The sequence below is a fragment of the Parus major genome, chromosome 9 (assembly GCF_001522545.3).
Source record: "Parus major isolate Abel chromosome 9, Parus_major1.1, whole genome shotgun sequence".
Classification (NCBI taxonomy): domain Eukaryota; kingdom Metazoa; phylum Chordata; class Aves; order Passeriformes; family Paridae; genus Parus; species Parus major.
The window spans coordinates 14362090-14386635 of NC_031778.1; the positions used below are offsets into that span (position 1 = coordinate 14362090).

At 47.1% G+C, this 24546-nt stretch overlaps 1 protein-coding gene across 3 annotated transcripts in view; it reads left to right on the forward strand.

Annotated features, from left to right (window-relative positions):
• The first annotated feature begins 1634 nt into the window (after nt 1-1634).
• The window catches only part of P3H2 (prolyl 3-hydroxylase 2), a 62049-nt gene continuing 39137 nt past the window's right edge, over nt 1635-24546 (forward strand). For all 3 annotated transcript variants that reach the window (XR_004498695.1, XM_015638052.3, XM_033516723.1), the window contains exon 1: nt 1635-2402. Coding sequence is in view for 2 of the 3 variants with exons in the window: in XM_015638052.3 (XP_015493538.1) it covers nt 1953-2402 (450 nt within the window). In the remaining variant the exon portion in view is untranslated. The remainder of the gene's footprint in view (nt 2403-24546) is intronic.

Genomic DNA, 24546 nt, shown 5'->3' on the forward strand with positions numbered 1-24546 from the left:
CATTTTATCCTGTGATTCTGGGCAGAGGTCTCCCGAGTCTAAACTTCTGCAGTCACCAGCAGCACCTCTGGGACACTTGAGAAGGTTTAAGTAGCCCTCTCAGAATGTTGTCTCCACTCCCAGAGAAGTGCTGATTTTCTTAGCAAAAGAAAAAAAAAACTTCTCTTTGCAAAAGGCTTTATCTGGACCTGAGACCTCTGTTTTGCACAGGCAGATGGTTACAGCACATACCCCTCCCACTGCAGGTACCCCTTCGGGGTGTTGGGCTCTCCTGTTGTGAATACCCTCCCCAGCATGCCAGCCTGGCAGGCAGAAGGGTGGAGGGACAACCAAACCTTTAAAACATTTTGGGCCAATTTGCAAGAAAGCAACAAGGACAATTGTTTTGAAATCTTTGCTAGATTGGAAAGATCTTCACCAAGAACCCTAGTAATCTCTAGTCATGTGGAAAAAAACTTCCTTTATGTGAAACTGTTGTAAACTGACTCCATAATCTGATCACTTGTCCGATGAGAGGCTGTTGAGCCCTGTTTCTGATCCTGGACACAGCAGTATAAACAAGGCATGATTTGATCAAAGTCACTGGAGCAGCAGAGGGGGATGCACAGCATGACCGTGAGGAACATCTGGCTTGGTGCAGTAACAAAATCTGAACCAAGTGGATTGCAAGCATCTCCCATTTGCAGCTATTTTAGTCTGCAAGAAGATAGGCAATAAATGTAGAGATATTCCTGAAATGTCTGAAAGAAATAAGGCCACAATGCCTTGAGAGAGACCCTACTGAGAACAGTGCTGTGTGCACAGACTTTGGAGTAGCAGAGCCCAGAACATTTTACAGTAAAGCACCTAGCCAAATCCAGAGTTTGGTCATTCCCTCTCACTCAGGAACAGCTGATTTCAGCCAAATTAACTGTGTTATTATGAAAAACTTCTTGGTAACAGGTGTTCAACACTGAGATTATTTAAAATGCCAGCTAAAATGTTTTTTTTTCATGTGTCACCAGTCTGCATTGCCAAGCGTCTCGTCAGAAGAAAGCATTAAAATTCATGCAAAAAAATGAGCAACATTTTTGGCAGGGCAGGGCATTGAAGCATTGGAAGAGAGAAATCTTGGAGGAATCGTGACAAACACACAGCTGGGAGCTGAAAAAGCTTCGCCAGCCACTCACTGTGCCCATCCCAGATTATTTATTTGCAGAATTCCAGAAGGCAGGAGGGTGCCGGGGTAAGAAAAGGCGAGGGGGGTGGAGAACTCGGGGAAAAACGGCTCCAAGCAGTAGTCTCGCAGGGAGACAAACCAAGCATCCTTTGAATTAGGCCGCCAGCGCGGGGATGCGGGGCGGCAGGAGGAGGTGCGCGCTCCGGCAGGGAGAAGCGGGAGGAAAGGCTGCCGCCGCTGCTGCCGCTGACATCACCCCGGGACGATTTACATTTCCCGACGTCACTCACAAGCCCCTGCGGCCGCGGGGGAGCGGGGATGCTCGGAGCAGCCCCGGCTGCTGTCGCGCCCCCAGCTCGCTGCGGGGGGGCCGGGGCCGGGCTGGCGGCGCGGGCGGGGCGGGCCGGCGGCGCGGGGCCCTTTAAGAGGTGCCGGCGGCGCGGGAGGCGGCCCAGGCCCGGCGTGCATGGAGCCGAGCCCCGCGCACGGCCCCCGGAGCCCGCGGAGCCCCGGCCCGCCGCACCGAGCCCCGCTGCCGCTGACGGACCCCCGCGTCCCATTATACCGAGACCCATCGCGCGGATCCCCGGACCCCGCCGGCCGGGCTGCGCGGCGCGGACCCCCGCATCCCACCGCGCCGGGATCCGCTGCACGGCGCCGCTCGCACGGACCGCACTGCACCGAGTTCCGCCGCGCCGAGCCCCGGACCCTCCCGCATCCCGCCGCCGAACCCCATCGCCCCGAGCGCGCCCGGAGCGCGCTGCCCGCGGCGCGTCCCGGCGGAGCGGCGGGCATGGCACCCGGGAGCCGGCCCGGGGGGGCCCTGCTGCTGCCGCTGCTGCTGCCGCTGCTGGGGCTGCCGGCGGCGGGCGGCGGGTGCGCGGCGGAGGGCGGCCCGCTGGAGCCCTTCGATGCGCTCTACGCCAGCGGGGTGGAGGCGTACTACGGCGGGGACTTCGCGGGCGCGGCGCGGTGCCTGGAGCGGGCGCTGCGCAGCCGGCGGGAGCTGCGGGCGGCGCGGCTGCGGTGCCGGCGGCTGTGCCGAGCGCAGGTGCGGCTGGCGGCGCCGGGCCCGGACGGGGACCTGCCGTTCTTCGGCTCGGTGCTGCGGCGCGCACACTGCGTGCGGCGCTGCGAGGAGCCGCTCCTGGGGGCCGTGTCCCGACACCGCGCCGCCGAGGAGGTGCGCTCCGACTTCCAGCGCAGGGTACCCTACAGCTACCTGCAGCGCGCATACATCCAGGTAGGCACCGCCCGCCGCGGGCCCCCTCCTAACCGCCCTGTCCTCTCCACTGTTCCATCCTCCCGAACATCCCAGGTGTGCCCCCTCTGCCGTCTCCCAAGCCGTCCAGGTATGGTCCCCACAAGGTTCTCCTTGGTGTGTGCGTCAGTGGTTATGGCCAGTTCCCGAGACAGAATCCTGGATGGCAACGAAGAGTCTCTCCAGCTTTGCTTCACCTGTGCTTTTCCTGTCTTGTTTTGGGTGTTTTTTCTATTTTCTTTGGGGAAAGGCTGTTTTTCTTTTGGTGCAACATAGTATAATTCTGAAAATTGTCTGCCTACAGTTTGCAGAGAAAACCCCCAGAAACCCCTCAGTAATCCCCCCAACGCCCTCTGCTAGAGGTGTTTCCCTTTCAGACAAGCTGAACTGATTCCATGTTTCAGGAGCTGGGAGTAAGTGAAGCTGGAAGGTACATAACTGTATTCCAGTGGTCATTATACTGATGTGATGTGAAGTACTTTGTAGTATTTCTGCAAAGTAACAGTGTGCAGTCAGTATAAATATATATATATTTAGCAGCCTAAAGTATCATTCTCTTATCCCAGTAACTTCTGCCTTATAACTGGCACCGTCCCTGAGAAAAATGGTGTTACTCTTTGAACTTCCTTGCCAAAAAGAAAAAAACACAGAGAAGAAAAAAAAAAAATACCAACCCCCCCCCCCCAACTCACATCATATAGTTAATGGTATTTTTCATACTCATTCAAGACTTATGCTCTGTCGAGCCAGCTACCTGTAGTAAGGCTTCCTGTTCATGACTACCAAGGAGAGAAACTCTGGGAATTCTGTTTTATGCCAAGCGGAATGTTTAAGGCATTTCTGTGGATTAAATCTCCCTATGGATTTCTGCTTTATTTGAGCACATTCATAACCTTTTAGTCACTAAAGGCAATTTAATAGGTGAAGACCTGCATAGCAGAGCACCTGGAGGGTGATTCTGCTGAAATCCATTTCCAGGTGGAGAAGCAAATGTCTTTGCTAGGCAGTGCTGGTGCCTGTGGTGAAGTGCTTATGCAGAAACATCAAGGAGGCAAGCCACCAGCCCTCTGAAACCTAGTGGAAAATCATAGCAACATTGCTTTTTCTATGCTTCCTCTTCTGTCATTGCCTTAATGTCAGTTTTACTACTCAAGGACTAGAATTGCATTGGCTTAAACTCTAGTGGCCATGTGATGCATGGAGTTCCTGAAGGAAATCCTGGGGGTGAAGTGGAACTGCAATTTGGCTTGTGTGCAATGTCAGTGCTGCTGATGATCCTTACTATAAAAGATACTCTGTGTAGTGTCAGCATCTGTGGGAAGTGACAGAAAATTTGTCATGCTGAAAAATTAAGTGATTCCTTAATCTGATTTCAAAACCTTTTTCAGACTTACTGATGTTAAACTCAAATCTGATTTCAAAACCTTTTTCAGACTTACTGATGTTAAACTCACTGAAAAACCTTCCTCTAAATTAAGTAATAGGGTTTTGTCTCCCACTTCAGTAAAATTGATCTATAAAACCCCAGAAGATTTTGGGGTATGGGCTGTTCTTGCATGTATGCATCTACTGAGACTGTGGTTATTTTCTTCATTTAAAATGGCATTCTGAGCTTATCAAAGCAATGTGTTGAAAACAACCCTGTTAAAATTTATTTTATGTGTGACTCAGTTTAATTTAGTTTTGCAACATCTGTGGGTTTTATGTTCATGCTGACGCTGATTTCACTGCTCTCAGATGGAGTAGTGGATGTTCTCGTTATCTGCATGGCTGTCCGGGTGTCGGGCACTGGAGCCAAGGGAAGGTGCTTTTTGACTAGACTTGTTTTAACTTGCTTTTTCTTTAACCCTTTCTGATGCTTTTGGGTTTTGTAAGCAGCAGGCTGACCAGCCTTGTCTCTCACAGCACTCTGCAGTGATTTGTCCACGTCCTCATCTTGCTGCTGCCCGTACCTGAGCTCTGCTCCCAGGATTGCCCTTTTGGTCTGGCTCAACAAGTCTGTGCACAGGAGAAAATACCCCACACGGGATTTGCCTGCACTTGCACCAAACATAAGGTCTAATGTCATACACTTGGATGTGAACCATCCCCTCGTGCCAAGGCTGAATGCCAAGGCTTTGGCATGTTCCCTGAGGGTTGGGATGCATCAGCTCCGCGCCCTTTGGCTGCAGCATCTGCTCAATTTCAGCATTTTGTCTGAAAAGGGGAGCTGCATAGCAGGGCTTGTGCAGAGCCCCCGTGCCTTGCAGTGGGTGCACACACAGGCTGCATGGCTCTGGGGGTGGCCACTGCACCTTTGTGTTCTGCTTCTTGAAACCGAAGAGGAGAGGAGATGAGATGAAGTTAAACACCCTGCTGTGTACCCTGTCCAGCTCCTCCCTGGGCTGCATGATGAGGCCAGGATGCTGGGCACTTGTACAGAGCACTGGGAGGATGGCAGGGTTTGGTGCCATTTGTGGTTTGAGAGAAGAGGAGCAGCTTGGAATGTGCTTCCCACCTCCCACTCTGGCTGACCTCGTGCTTGTTTGTTTCTCAGGAGGGGAGAAACACATCCCGTCAGGAGGGAGTGACAGAGCAAGGAACAGATGAAAAAAATTGAAGGGTTTGGCTCTTGTGCAGTTCTTTGAAAAATGGTGCTGAATATACATGAACTAATCATTGCAACACTCCTGTGGGGTAGGAAAAGCAAAAGCTTTCAGTCCTGCTGGACAGATGCACAGCCAAACATTGGCCAGCACTGTGTGCTTCTGCTGTTTTGGGAGCAGCAGAGCCACCCAGATGCCCTGGGAGCAGGCAGAGCTTCCTGCTGCCTTTCGGTGCCCTGGGAACAGGTTGGGGCCTCCCACTGCCTCTGGTCTCTCACTGGATAGCAAGCACCAACACAGCCTGGCCCAGTTGTGATGATGTGAATGAGACTCTGCAGCGAATTGGTGGAAAACTCTTTTTTTTTTCTTTTTTGGGACTTTTTAAACTGGACAATAGCAGCAGCTGTGCTGAGCTGCATTGCTCCTGCTTTGGAGAAGATGCTCAAGATATTCCTGAATAGAGCACTGTAAAGGGCCAGGGACGTGATGATGTGTGTAGGTAAAATACCAGTGCTATCCCTCTATAAAAACATGTTCTATCAGCCTCTGATGTGATCATCCCCATCATCCTATCAATTATTTCCTAATTTATCCATACTTTTCTGAACTAGGAACAGTGGTCTTCTGAAGACCATTTTTCTGTTTCATAGATGTGATCTGAATATTTCTGGTGACTCTGGCATAATGTGAGGGGGTGCTGAGGTGCACTGCAGGAATGGGACAGCTTGTGGATTCAGCTGGAGGTTTCTGCCTGCTTTGGGCTCAGGATCAGGCTCCTGAGGTTGACTGCATCTCTGCAGACTCTAGACAGATTGCATTGAACAAGCAGCCCAAGTCCAAATGTGTTTGCAAGACTTCTTTGCAACTTATGGATATGCATTTAAGTAGGAAGACTCCTTTTCCTAGGATAGCTGGTGTTTTCAGATAATTTGGAAATACAGTGGGTACATCTGGTTGAGGCAGTTAGGGTGGGGTGGGTTTGAGAAGGTGTGGAAACAGAGAAGGAGATGAAAGTATGCAATGTGTGTAGGGCTCTCCAGCCCATAGTGAAAAGGTTCTTCAGTGGGTTTCTGCTGTCATGTCCCATGGGTTGGACAGCTTGCCAAATGCTGGTGAGTCTCAGCTCTGTGCTGGCTGCTTGGTCTTTGTCAAATAAATACCCTCTGGGCTTGGCAGGTGGGTGTGGTGGGATCTCTTTGCCCTCTTAAATATTTTATTAGTCATGTCCTCCTTGCTTTCCTGCTTCAGTCATCTTGTTTCTGTAAAAAACCTAGCCTGCAGGCCATGATGTTCCTAACCCTGCTTTTTGGAGTTTTTCTAGCTCTGAGAGCGAGTGGAGGAGGAAATGTACACAATGTACACTGTGACAGCGTTTGCTGCTGTGAGCTGCTGACTCAGGAGCCATGTCGGAGCTTGCCCTGGATGGTTTGCCATGAACCCTGTGGCAGAGCATTATTTCCAGGTCCCAGTCTAACTCCTGCAAGTCAGCTTGGTCCAAAAACAACAAGTAACCTGGAAAAGTTGATCACTGTGTCAGTGGCAAAACCAAATCTTCTTTCTTTTCTACCTCACTGACCCTTCCCTTGAGGTCTCTTTCCTTGGTGTCATCCTGTTCCCAGCCACAGCATTCCCTGGCCTGCTTGCTGAGTTGATGGCTATAGCCTGTTTTAATCTTCCCTGGACATTGGTGTGCTGTTGCTGAGCACTTCTTCCCACTTTGTAAATACTGAGTTGCAGTGGTCTTGTCTCCCCACTTGCCTGAATGCCCCGTTGCACATCAGTGAAGCATGGCAGGAATTGTATGTATGTATGTCTGTAACCACCAGCCTTGGATCTAGATGACAAAAAGCCTTTTAGTCTGTGCTTGGGTTTAAAACAATAAATAGAACAAGTCCCCAGCATGTTGGACATTGCTTCTCTCTTAGTAATGCCAGATTGTAGGTGGAGCAAAAGGGGGCAAGAGTCTGACTATGTCTGGCTTATTCTTTCTTTGGCTTGAGTTCCCCCTTGCCATGTCTGAGACGTTCTTCAGTTCTGTTACCATTATGACTTCATGTGTTGCAAGCATAAAACAATAATGTTTAGGTTTTCCATGTTGTAGGAGAGGCTGTTTATTTGTTCTTTAAAGCTGCTTCTTTTTTTTTTTTTAAAAAAAAAAAAGGTTTTGTTTGGGGAGAACTTCCACTTTTATCTTCAATGCTGGATTTTCCACACTGCAGCAGATGGGGCAGTGCTGGAGGCACTGCTGGGAACGTGTCCTTGGGTCACACTGTGCTGTCCTGCCCACCCACACCACCAAGATGTCTGAAATGCAACAGACACAATAATCACTTGATAAAAGACTGCATGAGAGAAACAAAAGAGTCTGGTGTGAGCCCAAACTTCAGAAACACTTGTGATACAGATTATTGCCTGACTCCAGTTCTGCCTTTGAAAACTCCCTATTTATGAGGATCCAGACCCAAGGGAGGAGAGTGGTGTATGTAAACCTCGGCCTTTAATGACCTCTCCAGTCTGATTGTTCTGTCCTCTGCCAGTGCTTAAGTGATCTCTCCACCAGCCACATTCAGGTGTCTGAGTGCCTGTACCAACCCTCGGGATGGTTGTTGAGACACCTCCACCAAATTCTTTCCACCTCGAGTAACTACTCACTGCTGCCTACCTCTGTGTGCTTCACAGGGCCAGAGACTTTTGTCTGTGGGACAGATAAGTGGTTCACCTACCTAGGGATTGTGGAGTAGTTCTGGATTCACAGCAATGTAGTTGCTGAGGGAATTTGGTTTGTTCCACTCAAGGACTGCTGTTTTCCATGCACATTTTGCTCAGTTTTCCTTCATGCCACAAGGCTGCATGGGCCTAAGCAGGTAATGGAGTCCTGTCTTGGGTCCTGTCCTGGGGTGAGCCACAGCCTCTGGGAAAATGTGGTTTCACTTGCAGCATCTCCTGGGCAGTGGCACAGGATAATGTGTAAAACTTCTTACTTTAAAGTCTCTGGGGGAGCAGCTGTTTCTCACCACAGGCACCACCTGTCCTGCAAGGTCTGCCTGTGCAGTTGGTCTTGTTTTTGCAGGATTTATGTGACATCTCAGACAAAGACCTGTAGTAAAACTGTCAGATAATCATTATTATTTGGATTTTTACTATTAGGGGTGTTTATTTATCTTCAATCTTGAGAATTGGTATTACTCAGATACTGGATAAATAAACAGATCCCAGAATTAATCTCTTGGAACGTCTCTTTATTTAGATTTTTTGAGAATGCATTCCTACTCCTCAGCAGAGGGTAAATGTTAGTGCTCAGAAAGTTAAAATTATTTAGGACAAAAATAAACCCAGTTTATGGGGATGGAAAACTCTGAGTCTTGATGGTTGGGTCAGTGCCCTGGGTTTAGAGCAGGATATTTAGTCCTGCCCTAAGCCCAGGACACTGACCCAATTGCTCCTGTTCTTGCTGACCATTTCAAATGAAATACTTTGAAAATATTAAGAGTTGAAAGCATTTTCAGAGAGGGAAAGAGATGACCCAGTGGTTCAATTTTGCTGCCAGCAAATGCAGACTAGGTACATCTTTGTTGTGATGGTGTCTGTGTCTTCACAGGAGTCTCAGTCTTAACTTTTGGACTTGCCTATGGGCTTGTGAAAAAAAATTACTAAATTAAATTACTACTAAAAATTAGACTATCTGGTTGTAGTGATTTTCTGCTGGTTTATTTTGGTTTTTGAATGTTTTGGTTTTTCTTTTTTGAGGTTTTGTTAAATAGAGCAAATCCAAAAGCAAAACTGAGGTGTTTGCAGTTTGCCACGTCATTTCAACTGGTAATAAATTAGCGCAGCACTGCCTAGCAAATCAGGATATAACCAGCAGACACCTACTGGTCTTAGACCCACCAGGCTCATTTCATACAACCTAGTAAACATCCATTTGATAGCCAGGGCTGCTCTTTTTGTCTTGCCAAATTCTTTTCTCACTTCATGCCTATGCATTTATGCCAAGGCCTCAAAATATACTTGCAGTGGGTCTCAGCCTGCAATATTTCTCAGTCTTTTGGAGAAAACAAGGTAACCCTGAATTCCTTATTTCTTGGCAATCTCTGGTGATGTGGCTTGGATGATGGATGAGACAGGTGACTCACATGGTTGGAGTGGATTTTTTGAGATCTTGCCCTAAAGGCCTCCCAGTGCAGGTTAATATCCCAAGTGGAACAAAACTGGGCACCAATAGTGCAGGAGAACCCAGACTCCTGCTGCTGGGATGGGACCCAGGAACCTGCCCCTTCCCTCTTCTTGCATCTCCGTAGTTTCTCGTGGTTGTTGAACCTTCCCCTGCTGGCTGCTCCTTGGCAGAGCCTTGCTGCTGAACTGCCCTGTCCATGTGCCTTGGTGTGCTGGGATTTGTTAAGTGGCTTTTTGTGCTGCCTGTTAAATCTCATCCATACGTCTGAGAGCTGTGCTCTGGCTTCTGCAGAGCCCTTTTGTTGTGCTTGGCCACAGGAATAACAAACGGCAGCTGATGATGAACTGCATGTGAATGAGCAATGCAATTTAGCCCTGCTAAGCAAGCTTTTGCCCAGTACTCTCTAGCTGTGTCTGAGTTTTCAGCAAGGATTATTCCAATTTCCTTGTACAACCGGTGACTTCATCGTGGATGGCACCAGCAGTGGTGAGAAACCATTCCGTCAGTAGCTGATACATTTACTGCCAACCTCCTGAGCACTGCTGGAGCCTTGCTAGCAGGATTCTGGGCTCAAAGCACTGCTGGACATCTGGAGCAAGGAATTGAGGGGCTATTTATCTTAGTTTTTCCCTTTGGAGGTGGTATGAATTAGTCATTGTGATTGGATTTGTTCCCAAGGAGTAGGAACCCCTGTACTCTGCACAGGGCACATTTCCATGTGTGTAGTCTGGACTGAGGCCAGGCTGAGTTTGGATAAATGGATGTGAACCTGGAGTGACCCAGCTGAGGGCCATGGAGTTTCTCTGCCTTCACTGGGGAGGCTGAGATCAGGACTTGGCCCGTGTGTTCCAGCAGTAACGGGTGGCAGGAAGGAGGGCACTAACTTCCCTGGATGCTTTTGTTTCCAGCCAATGTATCAGCAATAAGGTATTGACATTTTTATTTCTTGGCCATCATCTGGTGATGACTAATGAAGGCAGGGGGTCTGCCTGTGGGTGGGTTTAGGCAGCAAAGAGCTGTTCCTCATCAGCCTGTACCTCCCAACCTTCTTTCCATGACAACTGGTCAGTTAAACAGACCCTCTAGGGCTGACGTCAAGGGTCAGGGATTTGGCCACCAAATAATTATAGCAACAAAAATAGCATCACTTCCCCACCCCTTCCTTCCCACATGATCCTGCTGAATCCCAACTCATAAATGTCCTTTTTTTTCTTTCTTGGATGAGAAGCAAAGCCCACATGTATTAGCTGGAACATATGGCAGGGTTTGGCTGCAGCCCACAAGTTGTAAAAGCCAAATACTCACTTGTAGCTTCTTGTTCACTTAAAAAAAAAAAAAAAAAAAAAAAAAAAGAGGAGAAAAACACGTTCTTTCAGGATTGGATGAAAGGCTGAGTCTGTGCTCATGCTGGGATGGGAAGCAGATAGGGTGTGGGACAGCACACTGACCGTGCTGTCGTGACATGGACCATGTCCTCTCACACCATGGGGGTGATAGGCTGGCCATTGAAAGGTGGCCTGGTGGCACTGGCCATTGAAAAGTGGCCTGGTGGCACTGGCCATTGAAAAGTGGCCTGGTGGCACTGGCCATTGAAAAGTGGCCTGGTGGCACTGGCCACTGTCCCATGCTCCCTGCCCTAATGCTGTTTCTCAGGCTGCAGAGTTTGCAAACAGGCTGCTCAGGAGAATGTCACCAGCACCAGGGGCACAGAGCAGTCAGCAGGTTTTACATGTGGGTTAGCCACAGGCAGGAGAAGATTCTGTCTTTGCAGCACTAAAGGTTTTATTAAGGACCATAGGAGCATCTGGGAGGTCACAGAAAATTTGTGAAGGAGAGGAAAATGAAGGGACGTTGTCAGAAATTGACTGTCTGCACCACCAGAATGTACCCAGTGTACCCAAATTAAGAAAATCAGAAAAACCACAAAAATACTTGTTAGACACCAACATGCTGCTTTTCACCATGGGTTTTCCAAAGCAGCTGCAGTGGTGGCCTTGGTCTCGCATCATATCCCAGCAGAAATAGGAGCCTGAGACTGTGCTGTGTTCTGTCAAAGTTAGAAGTGGGAGCACAGATGAATCTGCAGAGCCTTCTGCTTGAAAAAAAAGGGTGGGCAAATCGTGCCTCAAAGTATTGCAGGTAGGGCACTGCCTACACCCACAGCTCTTTGAAGTCAGGGCTGGACTCCCGAGGGTGCAGTGGGGAGATGTGCTGAAGTTCATTGCCCAGGGCTACGGGTGCAACTGCTTTTGAAGATGGAGCTAGCTGTATTCCTTCCCAGGAAAGATCAGTGGGGTACAGAGAGAAAGAGCTTGGCAAATATCCTTCAAAATATTTGCTGAAGGTGTTTCTGTGACTGCCCAGGGACTGAAGCACGGTCTGTTGGTTCCCTTGCTTAGACAGCTTCTTTTAAAGTGTTTTTTTGCCAAGGTACTGCCTGTTCTAAGGTTTATATATATTCTGAGGCTTCTGTGACCTGAGTTACTCCGTGTCTTTGGAAGCAGATTAGGAACTGCAAAGTTTCATTGAAATAGTCTGAAAGGAAGAGCACTGACTTGTGGTATGTTGAACTGTTCTGCTGCTGGAAAACACGTCCTCATCTGGGGCTGCCAACCTCATCCAAAGGATCTGTGGATGAAGCAAAGTATTTCAGTGAAAGGGAGGAAGATACTGCGTCTTATCTCCATTTTTCCTGTTTCTGGAGCTGCTGGTCTCTCTGTTGCAGAGGCTAAGAATGGACAGGAGTTTTATTACCTGTGGGCAGCACTGGTCTTGTGGATGTGTTTGCAGGCTGTTAACCAAGAGCTGTGAGATGCACTGAGCTCCAGAATTGGGTGAGGAAAGGCTGTTTTTGTAGATGAAACTTATGCTGCTCTGGGAGATGCTTTTATTGCATGGTGATGCAGAGTCCTGATCTGTGCTGCTGAGGGCAGGTGGTTGGGACAGGGTTTGCTGAGTGAGTGGTGCTGGTGCATCTTGTGCTCTAATTAGCCTGGTGCACTCAGCACACTGTGTGTAGGCACTGCAGGCTGCTGCTCTAACTTCAGATCCCATTGTGGGCTGCTAGGGAAGCTGGTCACCACTGCTCCCTTTGCTTTAAATATGAATGTCTTTTGGCAGATGGTGATTCCTTGGTTGGCAGCCCTACTCCAGTTTCTTTAACATAAGTCTTGCACCCTGGTACCCAGGGGGCTCTGCTGCTTCTCCAGGGTTGTCACTCCAGGGTCAGTCACAGACTCCTCCAGCCAGCTACCTTGGCTCACTGTGGTGCTGCTCAGTAAAACTTGGTTTCAGCTTGGATCCTGTTACAGGGCAGGCAAATAGCAAATAAACCAGCGATGTGCCACTTCCAGAAGCAGCTTGTTCACTCAGCTGTCACCTGCACGTCCCTTCTGTGCAGCCCAGGCTGGGCTGCAAGACTGTGGTAGCTCACTGCAGGTGTGTCCTGTGTGTTGTGGGGATGCAAAGGACATCCTCAGGCTGCCCCAGAGCTGTTTCCCCAGGTAATGTCATGTCTGGGTTGTAGTCTCCAGCTGAGTTCCAGCTGAAGCCTGGCTTGGACTGGCTTCATGCAGCACTTCTGCCTCATGGGGAAACTGAAGCTGAACTCCTGCCTGCCGTCAGCATGACCTTTGTGTGCTCCCCAGCCACCCTTCCTGCTGCTGGAGTTTGCTCTCCAGCACCCAAACTGGCTGAATTTTTCTCACTGAGCATTCCTTGACAAGACTCACGCGCTCTAAAGGGGCAGATCCTACCCACACTCAGTGCTTTAATGCTGGATTTAGGTCTCATTCCTGTAGCCTCTGGATCTGGGTGTAACAAAAGCACAACATCAGTGCCTGGCTGTTCCCCTGTGCCCAGGCACAGTTCAGGCCTGGATGCTGTGAGAGGAGACAGCTCCCTGATGGCCTGGGATGTGCAGGACAGTTTCAGTTTTGGCAGCTGCACTCTTCCCTGTGATAGCTGAACCTCTGGAAGTTGGAGTAGGTTATGATACTTTGAATGTTGCCAGACTCATATCTGAGCTTAACAAAAGAGATTTTCCCATCTTGGGAGACTCATTCCAACCTGATTACTGTTTGGGTAGCTCAGCAAAACAGTCGAGAAAATGACTTTTGCACTGTAGCACAAGGCTTTGCACAGTGGCATTTTTAACTCCAAATCACTGTTTCTTTAATCACTGTGATTCTGTTTTCCAAATATATTTTTGGATCCTCGCAGTGAAATCTGGCTGGATGATAGACTCCTAAATAAACTATTTTTAGCTTCTAATCCTTTTTGAATCCAACCAAACCAGGTAGACAGACCTGAATAGCCATTCATCTGGACTTCCTCTTTGAAAGTTACAGTGCTTAAAGCTGTCACTGAGTTGCCAGCAATCACTACACTCAGCTGTCTTGAAAAGCACAGTGTAGAAGCCATAGTGTCCTTCTTGATGCTTTTGAGAAGTATTAGATAGTGAAGGTTTGCATGTTTCAGGCTTTTTGTTTACATTCCTGTCCCTTTGCTGCTGTTTTACATGGTGGATGTTACAGCTCAGCTCCTAAGTGGTGGAGCCCAGCTCAGAAAGGGTTCCAGGTCCTTTGGGATCTTCTGTGCTGCTCTCTGGGGTTGTTTTGGTGTTGCAGCCAACCTGTGCTGAGTAACAAAGTAGGATTGCCAGCTGAGCTCTTACATGATCTAGATGTGTGTCACTGGCTCTTCCTGCGTGCACAGATGTGTGTGGAGCTGGGGAGGTGAACAGGAAAACCCTCCTGGTGTTTGCCTGACCTGAGATGGGAGGGAGTACTCAGGTATGAGAGCCAGCAGTGCTTAGCCCCTGAGTGAGGGATTATTTTATTGGGGTAAGAATGTACTCAAGCCTGGAAAGGATTGTGTTTGGGAAGTGATCAGGGTTACTGTGCCAAATGAAATAGAGTGCTGATGTTGCTATCAGATCTTTTAAGTGCCAGTTGGTCAATGGTACAGCTGGGTCAATATATATGAACCACTTTACTGTCCATCTTATTTAAGCCACTTAATTACAGTTTGGGAAGTTATTCTCTGCTATTGAGGGAGGAGAGCTAAGCCCAGACAGATGAAAGTTCAACTATATTAAATTTTGCTGTTTGCTCTAGAGTCCTAGGGTTGGAAAGGTAAAGATTCTAGGAAGACAAGGGAGAATCTGCTTTTCTTTTCATAGTGTTTGTTCTGTGTCAGGGGGATCATCAGGTATTTTGGAAGTTATCCTTGTAGATTCCCCTGCTGCAAAACCGCAGTAGAATTTTGGCTGTGCTATATTCACCCTTTTATGTGCAAGCAAGCTTGGCCCTCTGCTCTTATCTACAGTTAGTGCTTTAGCAGTCCTGAGCACAGAAAACTGGATCTGCTTTTGCTTAGCCAAAAAGCAGCACTTGCCTATCTCTTGTTTCAGAGCCAGGGTGCTGCTGAGTGCAGAGACTTGGTCCAACCAGTGACGGGTGACAACAGAAGGATGTCAGTGCTAGGGAATTTCAGACAGAGATATGTACCAAAGGCTGCTGAAAATAGCAGGGTTTGAAGCCTTCTGAGCTGTACACTTTGATCTTAGTCCACACTGAGGACAACTGCACTGACTGATGGACTGCACTATAAGTTGGTAATGGATTTAGCAGAGTCCTCACAGGTGTCTGGATTTGAGACCTGCTGATATTAGCAATAAAACTATGCAAAATGTCTAATGGTATAGGTGTATCTGTCCTTTAATCTGAAAGCACTGAGATGGAGGTTGTTAGGATAAACTGAAGGGAGTGTGCTGCAGCTTATTCACAAAGGAAAAGAGCTGAAGCGGTGCCTCTGTTTGCTGTGGGCTTACATCTGTTCTAATGACTTAGGTTGCTGCCTGATGACTTACTAAAGCACAGCTGCATTGTGCATTGAAGCATGTGTGTTGAATGCAGCCTGTTGGGTTTTCATTCTGCACACTGCTCAGATGGGATCTGGCAGAGCTCGGGCTTAGACGTAGCAGCCGCCTGATAGTCCCAACTGTGTTTGATTTGGGAGCGTGTGACCCAGACACCAGAACAGTCTGGGAGGCAGGACAGGAGTGGCTGGGTTTGCTCCAGCCCAGCACTCTGTGCAGTGGGTTTGATGTGCAGCAATTACACACCAGGCACTCGGTGTTGTAAGGCAGGACAGACATCACATATTTGGGGAATGTCAGATGTGCTGCATGGTGTCCATGCTCTGTGAGTGAGCTCCAGCGGGAGTAGCACACATAAACAGTAGCAGATTAATTAAAGATGTCCTGTTCAGCAAAAGGCCAATTATGGAGCAGTTTGCTCAGAGTCAGTATTGCTGCCTGGCTTATTAGCAGGGCATGAGCTAACTGTCCCCTCAGAGGAGAGCAGTCATACAGCTGTGACAATTCACTGTCACAACTGTCCTACATGCAGAAGAGGAGACCTGGATGTCAGCTGTGCAGGTCCAGGCCAGGTCAGCTTCCAGCCCCTTGTTAAAGCTCCTTCACAGTCAGCAGAGCAGCGTCTGTGTCCCATACAGCAGACATTTGCAGTCAGGTGTTCCTTACTACCTTTGCAGAGATCTCATTGACTTCAGTACCTTTGGCATGTATATTCCAGATGTTTCTCCTTGAGCTGCTGCTCGTGCTCCTGCTGCTGTTTAAAGGGCCCTCAAAACCTGATAATATCCCTGGGATCTGGAGAAATTGAGAATTTCAGATGAGTGGGAGTCCAGAATCATTGCCAGGCTGCAGAATAATGGTTCTCCTTGTTTTGGGCCTTTGAAGGCCTGATAGGATCATTGTAAGGAATGTGACTCAGGGGTTTTCTTTGGAGTGGTTCCTGAGTTACAAGAATTTTCTGGTTGGGACCTGGACTGAATGTGGAAAGCCAGCTGCCTTGTCCAAGGGCAGCAGCTTTCATTTCACAGGACACATCTGTCTGAGGAGGAAGGGTGAAGTGTTCTAAATGTCCTAATGTCCTAAATCCAGTCCCATCCCTCTAACACACCACTGCTGAATGCCATAAATCCCGTTCTGTTGCTCACTATAAATTACTGTGACTCTCTTCTACACACACCCCTATTTCTTTCTGGTGAACCTCATCAGCAGGACCCTTACAATCAGCATGAGCTGCTGCAAGGAGGGTCAGACCCATCAGCCGTGGGGCTGAGCAGGGCTGACTGCTCATCCTGTCTCAGCTGCACTGCTTGAGGAGAGCTGCAGACAGGCATTCTCCCTTTCCAGCAAGACTTTATCTATTTTTCACATTGCTTTACTTTAAACAAACAAACAAACAAAAAATCGTTGCTGGAAAAATAATTATTTCAACATCCACTGAGATTTGCTTTGGAAAGCTGATACTATGCTTGATTTCAAATCCATGAGGTGAACTGAAATTTCAGCTCTGGAGCGTATTTTGGTTTGTCTTTCACCCATGGGAGAGTCAAAAGAGAAATGTAAGCAAGAAAAGTGGGGCAGGGAAGAGAAATGGAAAAGGGATCAAGGGAAAGGAGTCACAGCATCAAATGTGTTTGGCAGATTCCTGTGCCAAGCTAGAGGAGGAGGTCATGGGGATGCTGTTGTATCGAGGGGTACTTGCCTGTACCAGGGTTTGAGGAGGATGAGTAGTGATGGGTTTGGTTTGTTTCCAAAGGAGGAACTTGCCAAAAGGTTGGATTTTAATTTCTTCCTGCAGAAAATTGGAGCAAGAGTTCATGCTGGGGCTGAAGCAGCCAGGCAGGCTCACTGTGGCTGGGAAAGAGGGAGCTGATGGTAATACCTCACAGCGTCTCAACCCTGCACAAAGCAAACAGCTGCTGTTTGTGTCTCTCAGCTTGTCACTTTTGAAGGTTTTGAAGGCCACATAGCTTTGCTTTCACTCCCTAAAGCCTGTGTGCCAGGTGTGTGGAAGAGCCAGCACTGTCTCACAGGGGATTTGGTTCTTCCTCAGGAGGGATTCATCCTCCAGACCAGGTAGGCAGAGAGGTTTAACCCGAGTTATTCTCAGGTAATGTGGGTTTTCACATCACTGAAACATGCCCAAAATCTGTTACTACTTTTTTCCTAGTTCATTGTGGAAGATTTCATATTGATTTGTCAGTAGGACATTGGTCTTCAGCAGCAAGCAAAGACACATTTCTTTTCTGCACTACAGACACATGGATTGCTGCAGAAGAAAATTCACAATGATTGGTGTTTTGATGGGTCCCAGGTTAGCAATTGAGTGTCTTAGCCATAAACACCTTTTCTACTATAAAGTGAGGCTTTCCAAGAGCTTTTGGCCTTTGCCTTAACAAAAAGAACACACTTCTCTGGCATGGGATGCAGTACCCCCAACTCTGCTTTACCCCAGACATGCATCTTTGTATCCAATCCCACAAGTGTCTGTGTGTTAAACTGCTGTGTGCTGTCCTCCACAGAGCTGGGCAGGGAGGCTTGTAAATGAGGGAGATCTTGGAGCTCTCTTGTGCATACACACTCGTGTGCACTGGTGAGTGCAGAGCTTTAGGAACAAGTGTAACAGCTGTATTTCTTGCATCTATCCTAGTTCCCCAACAGAAGAAAACTTGCCAAAAATATGGCACCCTGAATTTGTAACTGTTTGCTTCTTTGTTCTCATTTGGTCATATCCCCAGAGGAATGAAGTAATTTATTTGATTTTCCCTGCTGCTTCACACTCCTGCTTATGAATGGCTGAGACAAGACTGGGAGTATGAGTAGCCTGGCTGCGTGTGGCTTGGAAAGATGTGTTCACTTGCACATTGGTGTCCAAACAGAGTAGCTGGCTCTGAAATCCTATCAGTAAGGCTTTTGAGTAACTTAAAACCCTTCTTGTAGATGCTTTGAATTTCTTCCACTCTGACATTGTGTAAGCCCCTGTTGAAGTTTCATTACCTCAGTAACCACAGAAAAGCAGCCAGCCTTTTCACTGAAACCTTCCCCACAAAGGTCTGGATTCATTCCCTCACACCCCTTTTTCCTTGAATGCAAAGCACAGCTTACTGTATTTTAAATAACAGGGGAGAAGGCCAGGACTGCATATGGATCTGGCTGGCATCGTGCTAAAGCAGTAAGAATGCGTCCTGTCCCCTGGCTCTCTTTGTGCCACTCTTACTAAATATGGAAGGTGACCTGTATAATTTTCAGCATAATTAGGATATTCAGTGCTTTCTTTAGAGTAGTTTATAACAGACCAGTCTCAAACAGCTGCCGTTTCATGGGCCATTCTTGGTATTTTCTGTGCTTTAAATAACTCTGGAGTTTCGTGGTGTGCTCTGGTGAGACTTTTCCCTTCTTGCTAAAATTTGTTCCAGAGCCTTGTATATTGAGTCATTGATTGACCATTGGTCTAGCAGGGCACTGTGGTGTGAGCAGTCAGAAGATTTCTCTGTTGCTCCTTCTCTTTGGGGCAGGATTCCTGGCAGAGGAACTTCAGCCCTCCCCAGAATACAAGTCCCCAGCACAAATATCTCCTTCCCATATTCACTACCATGCCCCTTCCAGGTTGCTTCTAGCCTGACTCCTCCTGCTACTTATAACATAGATCAGAAGAGTTCCCAGAAATAAAAAAAAAAGTATTTTTTTGCCAATTTTTTATCTCATCTGGTTTCACCCAAGGAGACAACAACAATGTATGCCGTTGCTATGTAGAGAGGCTAAAATATCCTGTTAAAAATTTGAGGCAAACCTCTGCCAGCAGCCACTACATGAAACTGCTGAGGACTTTTCCTTGCTGTGGGATACTGCTAGAATTTGGGAAATATTTTAATTTTTGACTGTTTGGTTATTTTTGTTTGTTTGTTTGCTTGTTTTTTAAGTGGCCTAAGCCCAAACAGCTGAAGTCAGTGGCAAACTGAACATCAAGTAAAAATGTTTTCTATCTGAACCCCACAAGTTACCAGTTTAAATCAAGTCAATTTTCACTTGCTGACGCTTGGAGAGAAAAAGGAAAGACCTTTTTAGACACTAGGCAATGCATTATATATTCCTCCCCAGACATTCTCATTTTCAGCCTTTTTCATATTCAGACACCTATAAAATTAAGGGATTATTTTCTTTGGCACAAGATCATGTCTATTTTCAGAAGCACCCAGAGCTGCTCCAAATACTGGAGTTACTGCTGCTGGGGGAATCAGTGCCAGGCAGCTGCTCTTCATTTCTAGGGAATTTAAGAAAAGTTCACAGTGCTTAGCTGATGTTTTGTGTTTAGTAAAGCCTTTGTTTTCTCTCTCAAAATTTCATTAATCAATTTCATTAACTAAAAAACTGAAACATTATTTGTTGCTTTAGCAACAAGGTACAATCAGGCAGAAATTATACATGTTACTTGCTCATATCCAATCCAAAGTTGCTGAAGCAAGAAGAGAAGATGAGAAGACTTCTTATCCTGAGAAAGAAAAGCTGTTAATCCTGGCTGTGCTGTGGGAAGTCCAAGGCAAGAAGTTTACCTTAGCTGAGCGAATAAGCACAGAATCCCCATCTAACAGCTTTCCTCTTTCATGGTGGTTATGGCTTTTTTTTTCCTCCCCCTCTAACTAATGATTCTTTCATGTGTAATCTGCACAGAGCCAGTGTGCAATTGTGCTCTGTGCCAGAGGATGGGATGCTCAGAGCCAGTAACAGGTGTACAAACTTCTGGAGTTCTTTCATCTCATAGAGCCTGCAGTGCTTGCACTGATGTGGTAAATAAATTACTGAGAGTGTTCAGCAAGGAGAAAGCAGGAATGAGAGTTCCCTGCTCTTGGTTTGTGCCCGTGGTCAGAATCTTCTGGGCATCAGGCACTAACCACCCTGGTAAGATGAAAAGATATGAAGGCACTAGAAGTGAGATCATGTGCTTTGCCACAGATCACACCATGTCTTGTTAGAATTACTCAGTTTAGAAGACTAAAAGAGCCAGTAAGTTGCCTTCCATAGGAAATGACAAAAAAAGAAACCAAAAAAGCAATGTATGCCAGAAGGGTGGCAGTGGGAAATGGACCAGCAGGGCTTCTTCTGGAGAGCATGAACCTCTCCAGTGATGTGAAAACAATCCCTTTGTTAATTTATATTTAATTTAATTTTATTTCATTTCAGTGGTATATTCCAGCTCCTGTGCAAGTGGGAGGGTTTTCTCTGCACGTTTTCATTTGAGGTAACTGCAGAAGGAAGGAGGCTTCACCATACCACAAGGTGTGCTGAGCTCTGTGTGTTGGCAGGAGGACAAGAATTATCTCTTCATCAACAAGCTGTGAATGTTTGCTCTAAACTTGTTGTGAATTGACACCTGGAATTCATGTCCTTCCCATGCCAGATGCTGTCAGGCTCATCAATAAAGCCACTCTTGGCCACCCTGTAATTCTGGTTAGACCTAACCAAACCCACAGGTGGGGTGTGAGGGGGAAGCAACTCCTGGTGCATCCACACTTGTGAACAGGTGAGAGCAAGAGACACACTCTTGGTCTTTTTTTAGTGTTTCCAAGCCAGAGGTTTGCGGTGTCTTTGTGTGGATGCTGACCTGGATCCCTCTCTGGCTGATATGCAGGAAACCATTTTACCATAAAAGCTGTGGTGCTAAAGCTGCTTCCTTGAGACATTTCACATCCTTGCTGAGAAAGCCTTGCTCTAATCTGCTAGATAAGGAAAGTATTTTTATTTCACCTCCAAAAACACTGCTCAGAGTCTGGCTGTGCCACAACTGCATGTTTTTGCAAGGAGAGGGGGAGGCTCATGGTTACCACAGATGCTGATCTTACCCCCTCACAGCTTGCTGAGTCACACAGGTGCAGGCCAGACGTGATGTAGGATGCATCTCAGACTTCCCAGGTTTTCCCACCCTTGCAGCCCCCCAGTTGTGGTTTCAGCTAAAAATAGAATTGAGGGACTTGATTCATCTTTCAGGGAAAGATCAGAGGAATTACCTGGATTTTCATGTATTTTCCATGCAGGAATTGAAGTTCCAAATGCAAGCATTGGTGTTGGCTTCTTGGAGAGATGATTGGCTTCCTGCTTCATTCTTGGGGACTCAGGACATTTTCTGATTGTCATATTTTGGACTGTGTGCTAGCTCCTGTGGCACTTAGAGATGGGAACCCTTGCTGGGCTGGGAATTTGCTGTGGTGCTGATGCAGGAAGGCAGATGGGGAAGATGCTGGAAGATGCCTGTATTGTGTGGGACACGTGACTAAAAGTGTTTCTGGGAAGAGAATTGCTGTTCTTCTTTCACATCTTCAGTTATAAGCAGCCAGCCTGGAGCAGAGCTGGGAAAATATAGAGAGTCATGGGCTTTTTAATTCTTGGTTGTGTACAGCTTCTTCATCTTGGCCCTTGAGAAAGAACAGAGATCTGGTTTATTATTTTCCAGCTCACAGCCAAGGCAGACTAGTCTCATGGAAACTCAATCCTTGCAGAAGGAAAGTTTAGAGGGTGTTGGGTTTTTTTCTTTGCCATTTATCTTGCTTGAGGAGATGAAGGACTGGGAATGAGGCAGGTGTATCACCCACTTAATAATGTGGACTGTCTAGTGTGTTTTGGGATGAATCCCAGTTTCCTTTGGCTATTTATATCCTAAAAGGTGTAAAGTGCTTATGTAAATTTCATCAAGTGACTTGTTGATGTTTCTCAAGCAATAGATGCTTCAGTTGAAACGAGGCATGTTCCCAGCATGAGGAATCAACCAGAGGCTCAGGAGTGCCCTGGGTGGGAGCAGTAAATTAGGCAGAAGGTGGAGGTACCAACTGAGGGGAGGGCTGATGGAGGCTGTGGTGCACCAGTGCCTGCCTGCCCCTGACACACTGATCTTGCTCTATAGATTGATTTTCTTCACCTCTGTTTTCAAATATGTCAATTATATCAGTCCAGCAGCTTTTTCATCTGTTCCCATGTCTATACCATTGTGTTCAACTGGGTGCCAAGGGGCAACACAAAATCAGATGTGCCTGGCCAACATAGGGTTCCTTCGACTTTTGGTTTCAGGAGGAGCCAGAGTTGGATGGGAAACAGTTTCCTAGAATTTCCTGTTTGGGTGCTGGGAAGGTTATTAGGGATTCCAATCTTAATTACGAATTTTCTGTTTCAATTAAGATCCCTCTCAGATAAACCTGAGCCCAATACCAGATGTGTCCCAAACTATTGCCTGCCATTCTGCTCCTTTGAAGCACCTCAAAGGAACACATTATGGGCATGGCAGTGCAGAGCAAAAACTACATTTGGATTTTCTAGTGAGAAAACCTATTTGTCCCTGGCTTTTTGTTATTGCTGATGTTACTCTTAGTAATATTTGTGTGCACTGGAAAACAGATGATTAATGGTATTGGGGGAGGAGGAGGTTTATGTTTTTTGGTTTTTGTTTTTACGCAGCTGACACAGAGAGCAGCTGTATCCAGTTACAATAAAGGTCCCCAAGAGTGGCCAGCACTGGGCACTCAAGGAAGGACAGAAAAACATGGTCAGAGCACAAACAGGATGCTTGTTTTCAATATAAAAGACAGATAGAAATTGAAGTGGTTCATTAAGGACTGGGGCAAATGACCTGGCCTGGCAAATTTTCTAAATTAAAAGTGCTCAAGATCTTTCAGAATTTGTAATTAATTCTCAAGGATCATCAATTCATGTGAATGCTGCATTGAAAGATACTTAAAAAACATATATAGTACATCTATCTTCTTGAGATAGGTACATGCCAGATTATTATATGTGTTTCTAAAATTCTCCTGAAGAGAATCCTGAATTCCCAAAGGAAAATGACCTTGAAGTTGGGCATTCTTTTTCCTGATACCTAGATAAACATTTTTACATGGTACAAACTAGGCCAGTGGCTATACTCTGGTTCCTCATCACCTTTCTTTTTATATGACAGTCTGCACCCGAAGTGTGTTTTCAGCTCCCCTCTGTGTTTTTGATTCCAGCTTAAGAAAGCCAACTGCTTTCAGTCCTCTCTCCTGGACCAGAGCAATTTTCTCTTGCCTCTTGTCCCTGCCCCAACTCTGCTGGATGTGTGTTTAACTTGGTTCCACTGTCCCCAAAGCACAGACTTGGCATTTCTTGCAGCTGGTGTCCTGCAGTGGGAATGCCAGGACTGATGGAAGAGGGACAGGCTGTTAGCAGGAGCAGCCCGCATTCTTCAAGTTACTCTAGCCCTTAGGTCTCTGCAGAAATCAGATCACTGCAGAGATCAGGTGTGGCCTTCGTGTTTGTAGGTGCCAGGCTGAGTTAACACTGTGCAGGGAACGAGGAGAGTGCTTGTGAAAGGGCTCTTCCTTGTGTCACAGGCACAGGCTGGGGGGATGCTGCCTGCCCGAGAACACTGACAGCATGCGCAGATGTTCTGGAGACAATGGGATGGACAAAGACAGCGTTTCCTGACAGAGAAGGTTCATTTGCTGAGGAAGTTGTTTTCAGGGCCAAAAGAGCAAGAGCAGAAGAGTCCCGTGGGGGGTTTATTGCGGTGTTTTTCCAGAGGAGATGCTGATTTAATACTTCCTGTTGTTCACTGGGATTCTCCAGTTCCCAGGGCAGGAGAGTTCATGGTGCTGAGCCCTTGCAGAACGGTGTGCAGTGCAATGGCCACACATGCTCTCCACACCAGTGTGAGATGGTGGGTGCTGCTGCCTGTCAGGTTGGAAAACACTGCCAGATTCATGAGGAGGGGTCGAGAGGGCAGGGCAGAACTGCAGGGTATTGCTCTGGAAGCAGCTGGCAGTCAGGGAGCCTCCTGCCCTGCTGGGAGCTGGTGGACAGGATAAGGTCATAGCAGGGGATCTGAGCCTGCTCCACAGCAGCTCCATAGCTCCATGAAGCTGCAACTACTGGTGAAGACAATAGTTCCTTAGTGTTTTACTTATAAGCAAATTCCCCTGCACTGGATAATGAATTATCAGATCCAGACAGAGGAAGTCTCTCATAATTCTCTTCCTCTGAGGTAACTCAGATTCTTTGTGAATTAACTTGTTTTACAAACTCGAAGCACAGGATACAAAAACAGTGGTTAAGAATCTCCTCCAAGTAGTACTCCAGTGGATGGAAAGTTAATATAGGTCAGACAGCTGTGCCAAATCCCTGCTATCCAAACTGGGTAGCAGACTTTCTGCTTTCCTATATCCCTTCATATCCTCTATGATGTAAGCATCAATAAGCAGCTCAACATGTGTGTCTCTTGCAATCATGTTAATGGATAAAGCCACACAGAATGTGTGCTCCTTGGGCTAAAGTTGTCTTTGGAAAACTGGAGATGTGCTTTCTACCCTTCCCCCTCACTCTGTTATCTCCAAAGAGAGCTGATAACCTGTCTTCCCTTCCTCCTGGCTTTTTACTTGCCATAAACTGCTGATAGGCAATAGCAGACCAGTCTGTGAGTGAGCTGTCACTGAGCAGGGTTATCATCCCACTTGTCACTGCAAAAGTGACAAG